Source organism: Amblyomma mixtum, chromosome 2 (assembly GCF_055824585.1).
Source record: "Amblyomma mixtum isolate Tamu chromosome 2, ASM5582458v1, whole genome shotgun sequence".
Taxonomy (NCBI): domain Eukaryota; kingdom Metazoa; phylum Arthropoda; class Arachnida; order Ixodida; family Ixodidae; genus Amblyomma; species Amblyomma mixtum.
Window position 1 is genome coordinate 157,440,522 of NC_143013.1, and position 17,242 is coordinate 157,457,763.

The 17,242-nt window shown below is 47.4% G+C and overlaps 1 protein-coding gene and 1 long non-coding RNA gene across 2 annotated transcripts; one reads left to right on the forward strand and one right to left on the reverse strand.

The window, feature by feature from the left end:
• Positions 1-8,115: 8,115 nt before the first annotated feature.
• LOC149361377 (uncharacterized) lies at positions 8,116-12,933 on the forward strand. Its single transcript, XM_089568055.1, has 4 exons — positions 8,116-8,715; positions 9,903-10,090; positions 10,772-11,141; positions 12,907-12,933. Exons 1-4 carry the CDS (start codon positions 8,116-8,118, stop codon positions 12,931-12,933), a joined length of 1,185 nt encoding a protein of 394 aa, XP_089424181.1.
• A 33-nt stretch (positions 12,934-12,966) lies between these two features.
• Positions 12,967-16,967, reverse strand: LOC149361378 (uncharacterized). Its single transcript, XR_016288205.1, has 3 exons — positions 16,934-16,967; positions 14,642-14,833; positions 12,967-13,037 (listed from the first exon to the last, which is right to left on the reverse strand). It is a non-coding gene; the product is annotated as an uncharacterized LOC149361378 (long non-coding RNA).
• Positions 16,968-17,242: the final 275 nt, after the last annotated feature.

The window sequence follows — 17,242 nt, forward strand, 5'->3', positions numbered from 1 at the left end:
AGTGTTGTGTGGGCCGACTCATGTTGCGTTCATTACGACATTGGTCGTCTATCGTTTGTGCAAGATGAGTACCAGAAGCGCTTATTCTTCCACTGCAGCAGTTTTCTGGCCGCGTGTAATATTCCAGTGCCGGGTGCCTTTGTCTTGGCCAGTTGCAGGCGTACGAGAAAAAGCGGAATTCGTGGTCCCAGCGAACTTTATCCATGTTGTCTCGGAATTAATCACTCATGGACTATCGGAAGAGTGATTTCGTGTGGTTTTCAAGTAAGATTTCCGTCTGCCCCGTTACATGGATGCCAAGCGGCATCGATAATCTGCTTACTTTAAAAAAGTGTATTTGGTCTCCTGCGTTCAGCGCATTTCGCAAAACTGTGCAAGCCGTCTTTGCATGGAATATTATATTTCATAGGGGAAAAAAAATTGCTCACAGCTGTTCAATGGGGAGGAGATGCTACCACCTGTGCCATACTTTGCTCGAACAAAAAGGCAGACAATCAGCTCGCAATAGACATATAATTTTGATAGGAAATATAAAAATAGATTGATTTGTATTAAACACTACATTTATCTCTTTTTGTGACTTTTAATATGTATTTGAGGGTGTGACACGGCAAATTGGGATTAGAAATTAGCAATATGGTGGGAAAAAATTGTTAAATTCAATTGAACATTTTGCTATTAGTGTGGGGATTTATATTAAGTCATTTAGAAATTATACTTTCAACATATGTTGCGAGTACCTTCTCGCACACTGCGCGCCACTAAGATCAATGTGTTATTATATTTCTTGTCTTTTTTCTGCGATGGTTGCACTTACACTCATGATCACATCATGCACCTCTTTGCAGCTGCGATGTACAGCCAAGTCATCGTGCAAGAGCTTGGCGAGGAATTTGTTTCAAGGCACATCAAAATTTCTCTTACAAGAGGAGTGCAACGATTAGTGCCGATATGACTGATCGATTCAGCGGCTCCGGCACAGTGCATTTCACGATGTACTGGCACCGTAGATGCAATAAATTTCGTTCTTTGAATCCTTTCTTTCTTTTTTTGTATGTCTGCTGACTGCTTACATGTAAAATGTTACACATACATGCTCCGGCTGGTGGAAAACAAGCGGTATATGTCTGCATTTTTGCTGGCCAGCAAGAGGTGTGGTACAAAACTAGGTGGGACCCCCGATCGCATACAATTTCCCACTGGCCTTGCAATTGATATGCCACCTATAAAAGTTAGATCGAGGGTGGAAAAGTGTGCACAAGTCGGAGCGAACCTGGGGCTACAATGCCTAAATCGGCGGGCCCTATGGGTTCAATGTCGGTAACCCTTCATCACGGGTTACCGACATTACCATATCAGTAAAGTTCAGGTTCTTCTTCCTTGCACCAGAGGTGCCCCGCCAGAGACGGTTGGTTTAACTCGAAGACTGAAGCGTTCCGTCGCACCAGGGGTGCACCGTCAGAGATGGTCTTGTGAGGAGTTGAGATGCAGGGGTAAGGCGAATACTTGAAGTTTATGTACAGCTATTTACATTGCATACACAAGTTTAGGCACTCGAGACATATTAAGCGGCAAAAAGGACTAACAGAACAACAAAAAGGTGGAACTGGCTAACACTAGGGGAGGCCCCTACTCGGCATAGCCGAAGATGCATAGCATCTCACCTTAGCGCAGAACCCCGCTTCCGGCTCCGAGGCCCGGTTTTAAAGCCTTAAAGGCCCGGCCCACATTTTTTACCTCCCAATCATGTTGCCCTCTTAACATGATTGGCTCCTCAAGGGCATGGCCAGCCTTCCGGCTTCTACAAGGTGAACCACACTCACTGCCACAAAATAAAAATAAAAATAAAAACAAACACAAATACTCATTCGTGCCAGCACGTGCGCGAATCGGTACCGCGGGGCGGGGGACACCCGTACTCCCCGGCGCGTTCGCGAGCGGCCGCGTTCCAGGAAAGGAGACGCTTCGCTTTGAGCGCCCCCAGCCGCGTTCTGATGACCCCGCGTACACTACCGATGCCTAATAATATCTTTTCTCTGTTGTTGTTTTCTTTTTTCCTGCTTCATTCCCCTCTTATATGTCTAGAGCATATATTCTCATAAACTTTCCAATAAAAATTTAGTTGTGAGAAGCACTCGTGTCCTGTCTTCACCTTGTCTGTGTCTCGTTGTTCGTGCTACGTTTTTAGAAGATGCAATTGCTCCGACTAGCCCAAGTTTAGCTTATTTGTGCAACCCTTGTTGACTTCCCATAAGTGTCCCCTAAGAAGCCCACGGGGCTGTTTGGTAGACCCTATGGAGACGGCGTAGGTGAACCATGCACAGGAAGCCGAAGTGGGGCTGGAATGGGGTAGCCCAAGAGGGCCCCATGTGGGCCTGACATGGGTTAGCCCATGTGCCCCCCCCCCCCTGCACTGTTACCTTAGCCCCGAGCAGGTCCCCTCTGAGAAGCCCATTACTGCCCCTGTGGGTCCCACAAGGGACCGACGAAAGCCACCTTGATCGTTTTTATGCATGCAGACCTTAGGGATCCCCTGCTTGTCCTATGTAGCAAGCCCACAGGGCTGCCCCTATGGGTCCCGCACAATGCCGAGTTGTAAATCCTGCGCATATCCTACGTCGGGCCCCCATGGGCTGCCAGTGCTGGGCCCACAAGGGCCCGCAATTCAGAGCCCCGTTTGTGCTACTGGGGTAGCTTTGCTTTCGGAATTTTATAAATAGCTAATATTATTTCATGAAATCTTTCTCTGAGCATATTTATTAAATCAATCTCAAAACGCCCTCTGCAAGAGATGCAGAACACCTTCTGAAATATAAAGTTATGCAAAACATAAACCCTAACTCCAAAACAGGCGGACATTTCTGTGGCTGTAATGTTCAAGGGCATTACGATCACAGTTTTTCAAGACTACAAAATAAAAAATCAAATAACCATTTGTGACCAAGCCTCGATGCTCAGAGGTTTTGTCCCACGCTTTCCATGTCTGGGGATCAAGGAAACTGAAGCTCTGATTGCCTTTTATCATTTACGACATATCGATATATATGTTCTACGATTTATAGGCTGGTGTGCAGCATGAAATATGTTTTATTTACCTATTTCTATTGATGTTTTTTGCGCTATGGAACTTGAAAGCTCTCGAAGATTCAATTTTCTTTCGTTTACATGTGCATTTTCCCAGCTATGTGAAGATTCCTGTGCGTTGGCAAGTGCAATATGTATGCGTATAAACAACTCCAAAAAAACTCGGCAACAGCACTCCAGCGGTCTAAGTAAGTGTGCCTTTTACGTATATGATCGTTCTCCCTCGTTTTCAAGGTATCACATGGAAAGACGCCCTTCCGGCCACTACATCTGCACGAATGGCAACGAGCCGGCGCCATAAGCGAAAGACGAAGGCTGCTTTGGTTCTTTCTAACATCCCAAGTAGCACAATGTGGGCTATCATGTGCGGGTCCTAGTGGGCCCGATGAGGGCAATGTTTGTCGGGCGAACGCAGGATCTGGAACTTGGGCCCCGGTAGGCCCAAATAGGGCAGCCAACCAAACTTCCCCATTGGTACCACTTTGGACCGATCGGGGAAGCCCAAGTGAAGCACGTCTCATTTACTAATCGGTCCAACAGCGAAAGTAGGTGGGCTGCCTACATCAACAGCCTAAGTGGGTTTTATAGCAGGTTGATGTGGGCTGCCTACATCGGCAGCCTAAGTCGGTCCTACAGCAGGTTGATGTGGGCAGCCTATGTAGGCTTCCTCAATGAGGCACACAGCAGGTTCAGGTGGGCTGCCTTAATGGGATCCACAACGGGCTAACTTGGGCAGCCTAAGTGGGCTGGGACCTTAGCAACTGTTACGCCACTACTGTTTCTTAGGTTGGCTTAAGCCCCTGAACAGGGACAGGCAAGTCGCGGCAATGATATTCAGATAAACTGTAATAGTTAACTGGAATATCAGATTCTGTGAGCAAGTGACGTATATTGCTATGCCACTTCAGCCCACAGATCAGATACACAAAGCCATCAAAATGCAAATTAATACATTTTATTTCAAGAAAAAAAAAAAAACGCCTGTGGTGGGCAGCCCAAGTGAAAATCGCTGTCATGCTGTAGCACAGCCTACTTCATCCTGGCCCTGCGGCCGCCATCCCGGTCCCGGGCCCCTCTCAAGTACCCTCCGATGCGGTTATTAATGACTGCCACATCCGCATGCGGAATCCGGCGCTGGACAGCAGCTGAAATCACATAAATCTCATTTATGACAGAATCAATTCAGACAGCTGGAAGAGTACTCATCTTATTAGCATTTGAAAAGAATGCCCCAATGCATCAAAACAGCTAATCAAGGTATAAAATCAAGGCAAGTACACATGTAAGCATAACGCCTGAAGTCAGGCACAAGGACTAAGGTTGTGGTCAGTTACATATAAAGTTAGTGTAAAACAGAAACATACCAACAATCACATTGTTGTAGAAGAGATAAGCCAGCCTTCAAAGACCTAAGTCGTTGAAGGCTGAGGACGCAAGTTTGTGACCTCACTGTCCACCATATGCATGCTATGACTGACCACGTCTTGCTGACATCAATATATCTGGTATCGTTATAAGTGGACTGCACTGTAATGCAGGTGACAACCCAACATATCAAGCACTGGTTTAATCAAGCTGTATGGTCGTGCCTTCTTAACCTAGGAGTAGTATGCTTGTCTCGAAATCCAAGAGAACTGGAAGGTTGTTTCTTATTCCGAATTTATAATCCCATCTCACATGAACAACCCCAACTGGCAGCTCCTCCCAACTTTCTGATATCATGCGGTCCCGTTAAGTTGAATAGACCAGTTGCGCAAAAAAATCATTGGCCAGCCATGCAAGCTACCAGCTTCCAGCACCATGCAAGTGATTTCTAGCTCACAACGCCAACGACGAATTTTGCAACAAAGCCAACTTGTCTTCATGGCTACCACAGGGAACTTACCAGAAAGGTTCGATTGACGGGATCTGCAAGCTCCTCCTCGATTTCTTTCAGTACCTCAACAGAGTTTGCCGACCCCATTTCTTGGCATGGGCCTCCACTATGCGCAGCTGCGTAGTTCCCTTTCAGCTCCTTAATGTCAGCCCGGAGTTCCATCAGTAGCTGTACAACCCGGTGGATCATGCCTGGGGAAAATCACATGAAGTGCAAAAATGAAACATTCATCTTTACTAAACATCATCATCAGCCTGACTACCCATTGCAGGGCAAAGGACTCTCCCATATCCTTCCAATTAACCGGGCCATGTGTCAGATCATCCACTTGATTCCTGCAAACTGCCTAATCCCACCTAGACACCTGGTTTCCTGCTGTCTCCTACACATGCCTTATCTTGAAACCTACTTCGCTACCTTTAACCGTCGGTTACATTCCCTGCCTCTTTCTTTTGACTAGCCTATTTTTAACCTGCATTTGTTCACTGACCCGCTCTGCTCTCTTCCTTACTTACGTTACATCTACAGTGAAATCTCTTTACTACGAACACATTAACTAATTTTTCAAATTAACGAGTTTTTTAAGAATCCCCGGCAGATTTGCTGTTTTCAATGTAAAACTATTTCAGCATTACAAATTTCAATATAGCGTATATTTCTGAATAACGAACGTATTTTATTTCTTCTTCTAGAATTTTGGAACATCAGTATTACGAATTCGGCTAAAATTAACAGCGCCGCAGCTTGCAACTCTCGCGTGAAACAGAAACTGCCGTTTCTGTGTGTGTGGTCCGTGGGCCGTAGCTATCATCAGCACATCTAATACCAGCTCCTAGCGCCACCATGAAGCTATGGTTTATTGCGCAGCAGCCAGCAGGCCTAGCTGCCTGCGTTTTTTTCCTGTGTTGAGTGTCGTACGCGGGTCGGTCGTTCATGTGTTCGTTCGTGCGGGACGGTATTTTTTTGCCACAGATTATCTTACAGCGAAGTTTGTGCGTTATTGGCAATGATATTAGCCAGCGAAATGCCAAGAAGATATGAACGCAGCTCTTTTCCCAGCATGAAATCGACGAGGGAAAAAACGATTCGGCCTCTACAGACGGCTAGCATTGCCCCATCGAATGCCGCGATCATTATGAAAGACCAAGACAAGATTTTCAAACTTCAGGGAGCATTGAAGATAGGGTCATAGAGAACTCTGACGTTTCTAGTTTTTTTTTTCACATGGACAAAGTCCGTATTTTCATCGCTCGGTGGAAATACGCATGCGATGAGGTGTTCAGGAAAGTGGAAGGTGTATGTCCTCTAGTGGTGTAATGTAGTGCGCGGTCATGTTTGCTGCACGGTGCAGAAGAAAATAATTGATTTCTTCAAATAAATCAGCTTTGGGGTTAGTGCAACACTTTAACTTGAGGTTTTGCTGTTCTACACACGTGCCTACTGCCAAGGTACGTCATTTTCATACCTGCGTTTTACCACTGGCTTGTAATCGCAGATTTTTCATTACAACGATATTTCAAAAAAAATATTTTTTTTTGTAGTCCCACAGGATTCGTTATGTTGGGATTTGACAGTACTGTATTTACTCGACTCTAAGTAACCTCTTTTTTTCTCGACAGCAGTGGTTAAAGTGAGGGAGGAGATAAGAAAATCTACCCCCCCCCCCCTTTTTGCATCAATATCTTGCCAAGATGGCTGCAAGCAGTAACAATTCATTTGGCCAAAAAATTTAGCAAACATCTTCATAAAACGCAATTGCACTGCGCTTGAATGTCAAGCTATGACAGCCCTCTTCAAACTTAACTGACTTTCGTTATGGATGCCGAACAGCTGACTTTAAACGAGGCAAATGTGGGCCCACGGCGCCTGCAAAGCCTGCTGACATAGCCAAATGGCTGACATTACGAGGTCCATGTGGCAACACGCTGAAAGAGCATTAGGGGTCATTTTCAGTCGGCTTTTGCCGTCCTGCGCCACTAGCTCTCATGTAGTGTCGGAGCGCTGCAGCACAAGTGGAGACCGCGCCGTGGACACTGCACGAACTCGGGTCTCCGACTCCAGTTCGATTGAGTGAGCAAGCATGCTAGAAGCCTTGTCTGCGTTCTTTCCCTCTCAAAAAGAGGGTGCTTAGATTCACATGCAAACTTTTTGTCCAAATTTTCTTTTGCCAAGTTGGGAGGGGGTGCTTAGAATCGTGAAAGTATGGTGCTGTCACTACGGTACTGTCATACCACACTGTCACGTAGTGACAGTGTGGTATTTACAAAAACACGCACAAACTCCTTTTCAAATCATAAACTAAACGGTTTTCAAGGATTCAGAAATTCCAAGATTATCAAGGCACTCAACAACAGTTTTTTAGCTAAATTTCAAGTATTTCAAGGATGCAAATGAGTCCTGATTAAACCATTGTAAAAGGATATAAGAGTACTTGCGTTGGTTTGCGACACACCGTGGGTCTTCATAGTGTCCACCTGCAAAATTGAACCAAACTCTTTTAAAAGTATCAAGTGATATTTCAGAGAGCTGCCAACTTTAGTTCAGGTTTTCAGTAGAAGAGTAAATGAGGTATCAAGGAAGTTTAAAATATTATAGTTGAAGCACAGATCAGAGGTTTTCTATGTTGCCCTTCCAACAGTTTCACTGGCCTAGTTGAATGTTACAGGCTTCAGCGGCGTTTACATAGTACTATTATAGTCGGCTACAGCTCGAAAAAAATGGTGGATTTTACTCCCTAAAGAACCATTCTGCAGCCAATGGCATTGAGAGATTCTAAAGTATAATCACCTTAGACCTGATAGAGAGACAATGCAGGGTGTGGCAGATGAAGGAAGGTTCACCATGCCTTCACCACCTTCACCTCCATCTGCAGTTATTTTATCGTGCCAAAAGTATGCGTTCGTCAAGTGCTATTTCAGCATTGTTCAGTGCAGCCTCCTGACATCTGTGATAAAGATGAAGTGTGGCAAGTGCGCTGCACGCACTCGCGCGCACGGGAGTAGAGACGACGACGAAGTAGCAGAATACAGATCGGCTCGACCGTATGCTACGTGTACTGTTTTACTGCTAATTATCATTACTACGATTCAACATATTTTGGCGACGAGGAGGCTGTTTTGATTCGGGACCTTCACGTGGCCTGCTCACCTTCCGTCATGAGCTTTTCTGGGCTTCAGCCACCACCGCCTTTCCTGCCGACTCCTGGTCGTCCTGCCCTTCCATGGGAGCAATGGGAGCTGGCGTTCCGGAATTACATGCTGGCCTCTGGTGCCTCTACTCTGGGCGCGGACAGGCGGAAGGCCATCCTACTGAACTGCATTGGACTGGAAGGTCAGCGCATTTTTTATACCTTGGCGCCGCCGTCGTCCACTCCAGCGCCTACAGCAGCTGCATCGCGCTCCGGTGACGAGGCGCCCCGCCTTGACGAATTTGATGCGGCGATATCCATCCTGTCGGAGCATTACAAGTCGTCCGTGAATGTAATCGCCGCACGTCATCGCTTTCGCCGTCGAGTTCAGGCTCCAGGAGAGACAACCGATGAGTACGTCGCTGTCCTTCGCAGCCTTGTCGGCGACTGTGGCTTTGGGACCATGGCGGATGATATGATCAGAGACCAGCTGGTGGAGAAGACCTCGAGTTGCCATCTGCGTGAGCGCCTACTCATGGAAGGCTCCTCCTTGACTCTGTCGCGCGCCGTGCTCCTTGCTCGACAGTGCGAGCAAGCGACCAGGGAATTGGCTGAGGAGGACGCTCCAGTACGTCGTGTGGGATGCGAGCGCGGATCGAGGCAGACACCACCTCCGGCCCATTGCTGCAAGTGCCAAAGTCAACCATCGCAACCTGCTGCTGCAATACCAGAGCGCATGTGCTACCGTTGCGGTTCTACGGCCCACCTGGCGAACAACCCTGCATGCCGAGCCCGCAACCGCAAGTGTCGTCGGTGCGGCAAGATGGGCCATTTCGACTCTCTCTGCAAGTCGTCCGACCGTCCTGTTCAAGTTCAGCAAGTTGCAGATACTGCTGACACATCGTCGATGCCGGATGGCTCCAGCAGTGCATCTATTCTCAATGTTGAAAGTCAAAAAAACGGAATTTTCGCCTCGGTCCTGATTGAAGGCAAGTCCATCCGCTTCCTGATTGACACCGGCTCATCTGTGTCGATTATTTCTGAAGACCTATACCACCAATTCTTCGCTGCAATTTTCCCGCTTAAACCAACTGCAGTTCAACTATTGGACTATTCAAAGTCTCGGATTATAGTCCAAGGCTGTTTTGTTGCCACAGCCAAGTTTCACGACCGTACCGCCTGCATCCTGCTGTACGTTGTCTCGGGAGGCACAACGCTGCTGGGTCTGGATTCCATTGCAGCCCTACAAATGAAGATAAAAGTGCATCGTTGGAATGTCTTTCCATGACGCCTGATACGCGTCTGTTACCTCCTGAGCTACGTCCACACTTCGAACATCTCTTCTCCAAGGAACTCGGAGTTGCTCGTGGCTACGTGCACAAAGTCAGAGTGCAGGATTCCGTTTCTCCTGTTGCTTGCAAGCTCCGACGGCTGCCGTTTGCCATTCGACAACAAGTGTCCGAGGAACTCCAGAAGCTTGAAGCTCAAGACATCATTGAACGGGTCGACGCTTCCAAGTGGATTTCACCGATAGTCGTTGCTCGGAAAAAGGATGGCTCCATCCGCATGTGCGTCGATTTGCGTGAGCCGAACAAGGCTATTGTGGTCGACAGTTTTCCTTTGCCTCAAACGGAAGAACTTCTACATAGCTTGGCCGGGTCACAGCGTTTTTCGAAGTTGGACCTTGCCTCGGCTTACCATCAAGTACCACTTAGCCCTGAGAGTCGGGAATTGACCACATTCATTACCCATGATGGCCTCTTCCGCTTCAAACGAGTGTGTTTCGGCCTTGCTTCGGCGCCTTCGGCTTTTCAGAAGATGATGCACTTAATTTTAAAAGGGTGCAAAGGTGTCCTCTTCTACATCGACGATATCATAGTCCATGGCACCACCCGACAGGAGCACCTGACCAACCTTCGTGCTGTTCTCGAACGCCTGTCCCAAGCCGGACTCAAGCTCAACCACAAATGTGTCTTCGATGTTCCCAAGCTCACTTTCTTGGGGCACGTTGTCAGTGGTGAAGGACTGTTTCCGCTTTCTTCTGCCATCGAGGCGATTACGAAGGCTCCGACTCCATCTAACATCGGTGAGCTTCGCTCCCTCCTTGGACTTGCGGGCTTCTACTCCAAGTTCATCCCGCATTACTCCGACGTCGTTGAGCCTATGCGCGCCCTACTTCGTAGAAGCGACTCAGCCTTCACTTGGACCGCTGCGGCAGATTCAAGCTTCAAACTACTGAAGTCCATGTTGACGTCATGTGACGTGCTGCATTTTTTTGATCCTGCCCTTCCCGTGGTCGTAACGACTGACGCTTCCGGATATGGCCTTGGGGCAGTGCTTCAGCAAGACAACGGCCATTCCCTGCAAACTGTTGCGTTTGCCTCCCGTACCTTGACACCCCACGAAAGAAAGTACTCTGTTGGTGAACGTGAGGCCCTAGCTTGCGTTTGGGCGTGCGAACGGTGGCACGTGTATTTGTGGGGCCGGCCTTTTGTTCTACGCACCGACCACAGTGCACTTGTCACTTTGCTGTCGACGAAAGGAACGGGTCATCGGCCGTTGCGAATTTCACGTTGGCCGGCTCGCCTGTTGTGCTACAACTACACTGTAGAGTACCGCAAAGGCAATGACAACTCTGTTGCGGACGCTCTGTCTCGCCTTCCCTTACCGACCTCATCATGCAGTGAGCCCAGTGAGTTCGACTCCAGTGACGACGATTTCGTCTGCCTGCTATCGCCAGCCGTGACTCTACACGAGCTACAAGAGGCAACCATCAGTGACGCGGCAGTTGCTCAAGCCATTCAGTTTACATCTGCGACATGGCCGGACAAGAAATCCCTACCGGAGAACCTCAAGCCATACTATCTCCTGCGCTCGGAGCTGTCCGTCGTGCAGGGCGTCTTGTACCGAGGTGACAGGCTCGTCGTTCCCGAAAGTTTGCGACGACGCCTCATGGACATCGCGCACGAGTCACACCCCGGAATAAGCCGCACGAAAAGTCGACTGCGAGAGCTCTACTGGTGGCCGCGAATGGACGAGCACGTCGAAGAAATGGTACGGACTTGCGTCGTTTGCCAGTCCTGTGACAAATCGGCTCGTCCGGTGGCAGCTCCTCTGCAACCTGTCGCCTTCCCAGAAAAACCTTGGGATAAGGTTGCCATTGATATTGTGGGGCTTTTCGATCAAGCTCCCAGTGGCTGCCGCTTCGCGATTACTCTAATGGATTATTATAGTAAGTGGTCAGAGGTTTTCTTCGCTGATGCCATCACAACTCAAACCGTTCAAGAATTCCTGCTTGGCCTCTTTGCTCGTGAGGGTTACCCTGAAGAGATTGTTTCTGACCACGGACCTCAATTCTCATCGATGGACATGCAAACTTTCCTCCGCGAACGGGGGATACGCCATTGCTACTCTTCAGTGTACCATCCCCAAGCTAATGGACTCGTGGAACGATTCAATCGAGTGCTTAAGTCCTCTATTCAGCTGGCTCTGTGCGAGCGACGCGACCTACGTACAGCTATTGTGGACTACCTCGGTGTCTACCGCTGTACGCCCCATGCCACGACAGGAATTGCACCAGCCATCTTACTTCATGGCCGGTTGCCCCGCACAAGACTGAACGTCGTAGGACTGCCGGATCAGTGCTTCTCAGCGGATCCGACAAAAGCTCTTAAGCTTTTGCGGCAGAGGCTTCAGGAGAAGCAAGCGCAGTACAAGCTTTATGCGGACCAGCGAAGTGGCGCCAAGTGTCGTGATTTTCAGATTGGTCAGTACGTGCGTGTTCGCAAACCAACTGTGCGAGGCAAACTGTCAGCTCGATTTTCGGAGCCTCGGAAGGTTGTGGAGCAGCGTGGACCTGCATCTTATCTGCTGGATGATGGGCGAGTGTGGCACTCGTCCAAGTTTTCTGCGGTTCGCCCAGAAGTAGTTCAGCAGCAACGGTCCTCCCCAGCTCCAGCGGCGCTTTTCGCTGATATTTCGCCGCCGATCGACGGCAACAGAATGTCGCCGCCCAGTCCACAGTCCGGAACCGTGGTCCAGGGTTCTTCTTCGGACGCGCCTTCAATTCATCTGATGCCAGCCGCTCAAGTTAGCTGCCCGGGCCCTTCATCGCACCTGGTTTCGCCAGCTCCGGAATCGGCAGCCCCCTCGTGTAGTACATCCACAGCGGCAACTGCGGCTTCACTTCCTGCGCCGCCTCGCCGAAGTACTCGCAAAAAGAAGCGGCCCGCATGGTTCAAAGACTATCACATCCGCTAGACATTATTTTTTTTAAGTGCGGCGGAAATGTGATAAAGATGAAGTGTGGCAAGTGCGCTGCACGCACTCGCGCGCACGGGAGTAGAGACGACGACGAAGTAGCAGAATACAGATCGGCTCGACCGTATGCTACGTGTACTGTTTTACTGCTAATTATCATTACTACGATACAACAACATCCGATACCGGCACTTGTGAGAGGACACCACCACTAATATGTCACACCATTAAGGACGCAGGGGTTGAAAATAGGAAACAATGATCACTGTTCCACGCTTGTCATCAAAAAGCAACCACTGCTCAGTCTTTTACAGAATAAATATATGCTCCGATATCAAATTAGTTAGCGTTTACTGTATATGGTAATAAAACGGCACTGGCCATCGTTGCTGCTGCTGTGCAAGGTATACCAAGAAATATTTAATATTAGGCACTCTTCCCTGCCAAAAATGCACTGTAATTAAGTGAAAAGAGCTTGTCGGCCTTCCAATTTGTTCAATCTATCTGAATGTATAGTGTGAATGAATCTCCAGTAAATGAAGCTGTGGGCCCCATGCAGAAGCACACGGGGCAGCACTCGCGGTGAACAGGCAGCGCCACGAATGGGCACCGGCGTTTTTCAAGGATAGACGTGGCCACCTGGGCAGGTAGCGCGCTTGAAAAAGGCGGCTGTAGGAAAGTAATCGGGGTCTGCACAGCGAAACAGTGACAGTTTGGGCTAGCTGGAGTGACGTAGCGAAGCATGAACAATGCAGGTACCACAAGGCACAAGACTGAGAGACACTGACAAGCCCTGCCTGCCTGCTGGGAATTTATTTCTAGGCTGAAAACATGAAAATTGAAGACGACAGAAGGGAAAGCACGTGCAGTTTGAAAGGCCAAGCAAACTAACAAAGAGGAGGGGATAAAAACATGATAAAAAGGTAAGAAATTAAAAAAATTGTGAACCCTCCTCCTTCCACGTGCGGTGCAGTTTCACAGAAAGCCAGCCTCAAATTCTTCATGTGGGACTGGCTAAGGAAAAAATAAAAATAAAGGAACACTGCGGGGGATTTAGCGCCGGAGAAGGATGGAAAAAGTGTGGGAAGAGAATAGGAATGAATGAAGTGGGAGCCAAAGAGGAGAAAAAGGCGTGAAAAAAGAATAAATAAACAAGATCGCAATGCGCAAAGCCTGAAGACTGAAGAACAGCTGGCAGCCAGCCACTCGACCACTTATTTGGAGTAGGATGGCGTGTAAAGAATGCTGATTTATTCAGAGCACCCACGAATAAGTAAGGAAAAAGAAAACTGCCCAGAAGGAGAAGGAAAGTGGCAGCAGCGCATGGAAGGAAAAAAGGTGTGAGCTAGAATGAAGAAAAAATATTGAAAGCAATAAAGTAACCAAGACGAATTCGCAAAACTAAGCGCAAGAAACGCAAACAGTAAATATGCAGTAAAAGCACCACGTTTCCATTGGTTCTCTCTGCATTGCACCGGTCCTCATGCAAGCTACAGTAGGCAAGAAAATATAGACCACAGGACAGATTAAATAAAGATTGTGCAATGATCAACTGTGTCCACGAGCGCGGCCCACAGGGTGCACATGGTGGTCCTAGTACCTGCGCATTCCTTTTGTTGGGCATGGCAATTGGCTCCATATATTGCAGATGCCTACGAGTTGCCAGATTTCTTGCTCCGTTTCGTTTTTTTTTATGTGAGAAAGACTGCGAACGCAGGAAAAGGGAGTGTGCCCTCTATTGGGAGGGACGCCGTGTGGAAAATCTGGAAGCAGCAGATCCGGCCATGATTGCCAGCTCACTGCTCGTTGGATGGCAGCTATCCAAGCTTCGCGTCACTTTGCTTCATAAATCTTATTTGGGGCGTCAAAAGCATTTTATCAGGCAAGTGAGAATGTATGAAACCAAACGACCAAAAAAACTGCAACCCAGGAATTCATTTGTGATCTTATAATGCCACGAATACAATGAACGAACGGTGAATATGAACCACGCACAGCAGAGCCGCAGCATCTCCACAGTGCGGCTGGGCACACCCTTCCCGAACAGACCTCCCTTCCCGCCTCGAGGGGTGCACGCAATGCGGCGCGAGTTGCTCCTGCACAGCGCCCATACACATTAGCAGAGCTAGGAAGATTAAAAAGCATGCCAGATTTGAGAGCTACATTCAAATATTCATTGGAAGGGGATATTATGACATGAGATTATATATAACTCAAATGATAAGTTATTCAGCACCCGTGACAGTTCTCAATGCTGACAAATGTACAATTAAATGACATCAACATCCACAAACCCAACAGGTCATCACTTTCGCCGTGCAGACTGTGTGCGCTGGGGACATCCATAGTCCGCACTTCATCCCGGACAACCTCATGACGGACTTCACTACTGGTGATGCTTGTCGTAGGCATGGGTGAAGCCCGGTCCCTGGGGCCACCAGCTGAAATGACCTCTGCACAACTCTCGTGTGCATACTCTGTTAGGTCTGCAAAGAATGGTAGTAAAAAGCAAGAAATGGTTGCACCAGTACAAAAGGCACAGTGCTAGGGTGCTAAAGAGCTTTTTAAAAAAAATGATGTCAGAACATGAATATCATGTACTGTCTTTGCCAAAAGTAACCAGGCTGCATGTTTTGCTTCTCGCTTGTATTCTAAAGCCAACATGGATTCCCAGAAGGTAACAACTTGTTTAGAAATGAGGACAGGATCTCGCCTTTACACTCCATAGATTTAATGCTTCATAAGTGGTACGAAGTCTGTACCGCCCAACTCAGAAGCCAAGCACGCAGCCTAGTTACTTTTGGCAAAGACGGTACAAATCGGCCAAAACTATATGCAATATCATTAAACGGGCTCTAAATCACCTGTGCTTGGGTTATAATATCCCTTACTTGCTCAATTGTGTTGTAATGAACACTAGAGCAAAATAATACACTCCTACCCGCAGAACACAGCCCACAATCGCATTCAAAGTTTGAAACGCTCTCTCCTTTGACTTTTGCATTCACTCTTTCTCTCTGTGCAACACTACTTTGTGTCAACGGCTTTTAATGGCTACTTGTCAGCTGCAAGCATGCATCACATATCTATTGCACATGAGAAGTAGTAATACTAATTTTCAGTTAGCACAAAAGATAATTATGGATGTTTAAAACATGAGAATGTTTTTTAAAGATTTCTGTTTTGCACTTCCGCTCCCGCGCTGGTGGCTCAAGTGGCCTTCGCCACTTTTGCATTTCTAACACGAAATCATAGATAAGGTTAATGCCTGGAATGATTGGCACAGGAATAAGAGCCGCAGACAAGAACGGCATGCATGAAGCAGATGACCACCATGCCTGGCCACGCTAGAACACAAGCTCCTGTTTGCAGAGACAACTAAAAAAGCAAACGCACAAAACCACCAAAGGTGGGCACGGGACCCAAGGAAGAGCTCCAGTCATTGCGCATGCCAAAAACATCAAAAGGAGGAATGCCACGACTGAATTTCAAGCTTTGATTGCAAACAACTTCGAAAAAAAATTTCCTGGAAGATAATTGTACAGTGAAACAGCATAAACTAGCTGTTTCAAGCTCCTTTAACTCTTGAAAAATGTGTGCCCACAGCCCTGCCCACAGAGCAGTGGCGGCTGCTCCATGCAATTGGGCATTACAGCCATGACATTAGAAGTTCGCTCCAGTGTGCCGCTGGAAAAGCCTTTCTCATGGAAGAACATGCTGCTAAAGTGGCCCTTGAGAAAGTGAAGAGCCCCTGCCACCCGTACAGCATACTTCAAGAACACCGCAACTGGCACATTATCTGCAAGCTCTGCAATGGAATTTATATGCGCTGCAAAACAGTGAGAAGATAAAAATACGCTCTTTCAAAGCCACAAATGACTATGTTACTAGCTTATTCATTGGCGAGTAAATAGTACAGCACAAGGTTGCGCAGACCACAGGCGTAAGCCCCCCACATTATTCAGATTCACACTGCTTTTAGTAAGCTTGTTGACCAAGCCAAGAAAAGTGGAAACTGTTGAAGCCTATAGGAGGCTCAGTTGAATGGCAGATGCACAGGAGTGAGTGTGACTGCCAGAGGTGCAGAAACAAGAGACCACAGTGCTGAATTCATACAACTGGTGTTTGCTGCCCTCTGCTGCCACCGCACATTACGTGTAAATGGGGCAGAGTGAAAATATATTCGTAATCATTCATTTCAATGGTCCTACAAATGTAATTGACAAAAAATATTTTCATTCATTACATATGGGTTCATTTCCATCTATCAGCAGAATTTTGAACTAGATAGACTCTTTAGTGTCTCTTGAATTAGCACATCATTTAGAACCTTTCTTTGAGCCATTCAGGGCATGTTAGTGTTTTCATATGTTTGTGATGTTATCAGTGTATGAAACGCATTGTGCCTGGCCACAGAGTGAATTTTAGTTTGCTATTTTTGTAGCTTTAAAAGAGTCCCACTTTGTATAGTGAAAAACACTTCTGCAAATGTAAAGAGACGCCAAAAAATGTGATCTTCATAAAATTCCAGGAGTTACATATTAATATTGTACTTCACCATATAAAAGAAAGAGAGATGCACTTACCGTCCTCAACCCGAGGCATGCGAAGCAGTAAATCTGGAACTGAAACAAATACCCAAATGCAATATTTCCTCTGAGCACAATCTTAACAGCGATTAGCTCCTTTCGGAGCCCTGCAAGGCCTGTGAGCAAATCTCAACCCTCACATGCGAAGCAGTAAATCTGGAACTGAAACAAATACCCAAACGCAATATTTCCTCTGAGCACAATCTTAACAGCGATTAGCTCCTTTCGGAGCCCTGCAAGGCCTGTGAGCAAATCTCAACCCTCACATGCGAAGCAGTAAATCTGGAACTGAAACAAATACCCAAA

Coding starts and splice junctions, on each gene's coding strand:
- LOC149361377 (XM_089568055.1), top strand. CDS start 8,116: ATGAGCTTTTCTGGGCTTCAGCCACCACCGCCTTTCCTGCCGACTCCT. Junction 8,716..9,902: donor TGGCTGAGGAGGACGCTCCA/GTACGTCGTGTG, acceptor TCGGCTTTTCAG/AAGATGATGCACTTAATTTT. Junction 10,091..10,771: donor CCCAAGCTCACTTTCTTGGG/GCACGTTGTCAG, acceptor CTCATCATGCAG/TGAGCCCAGTGAGTTCGACT.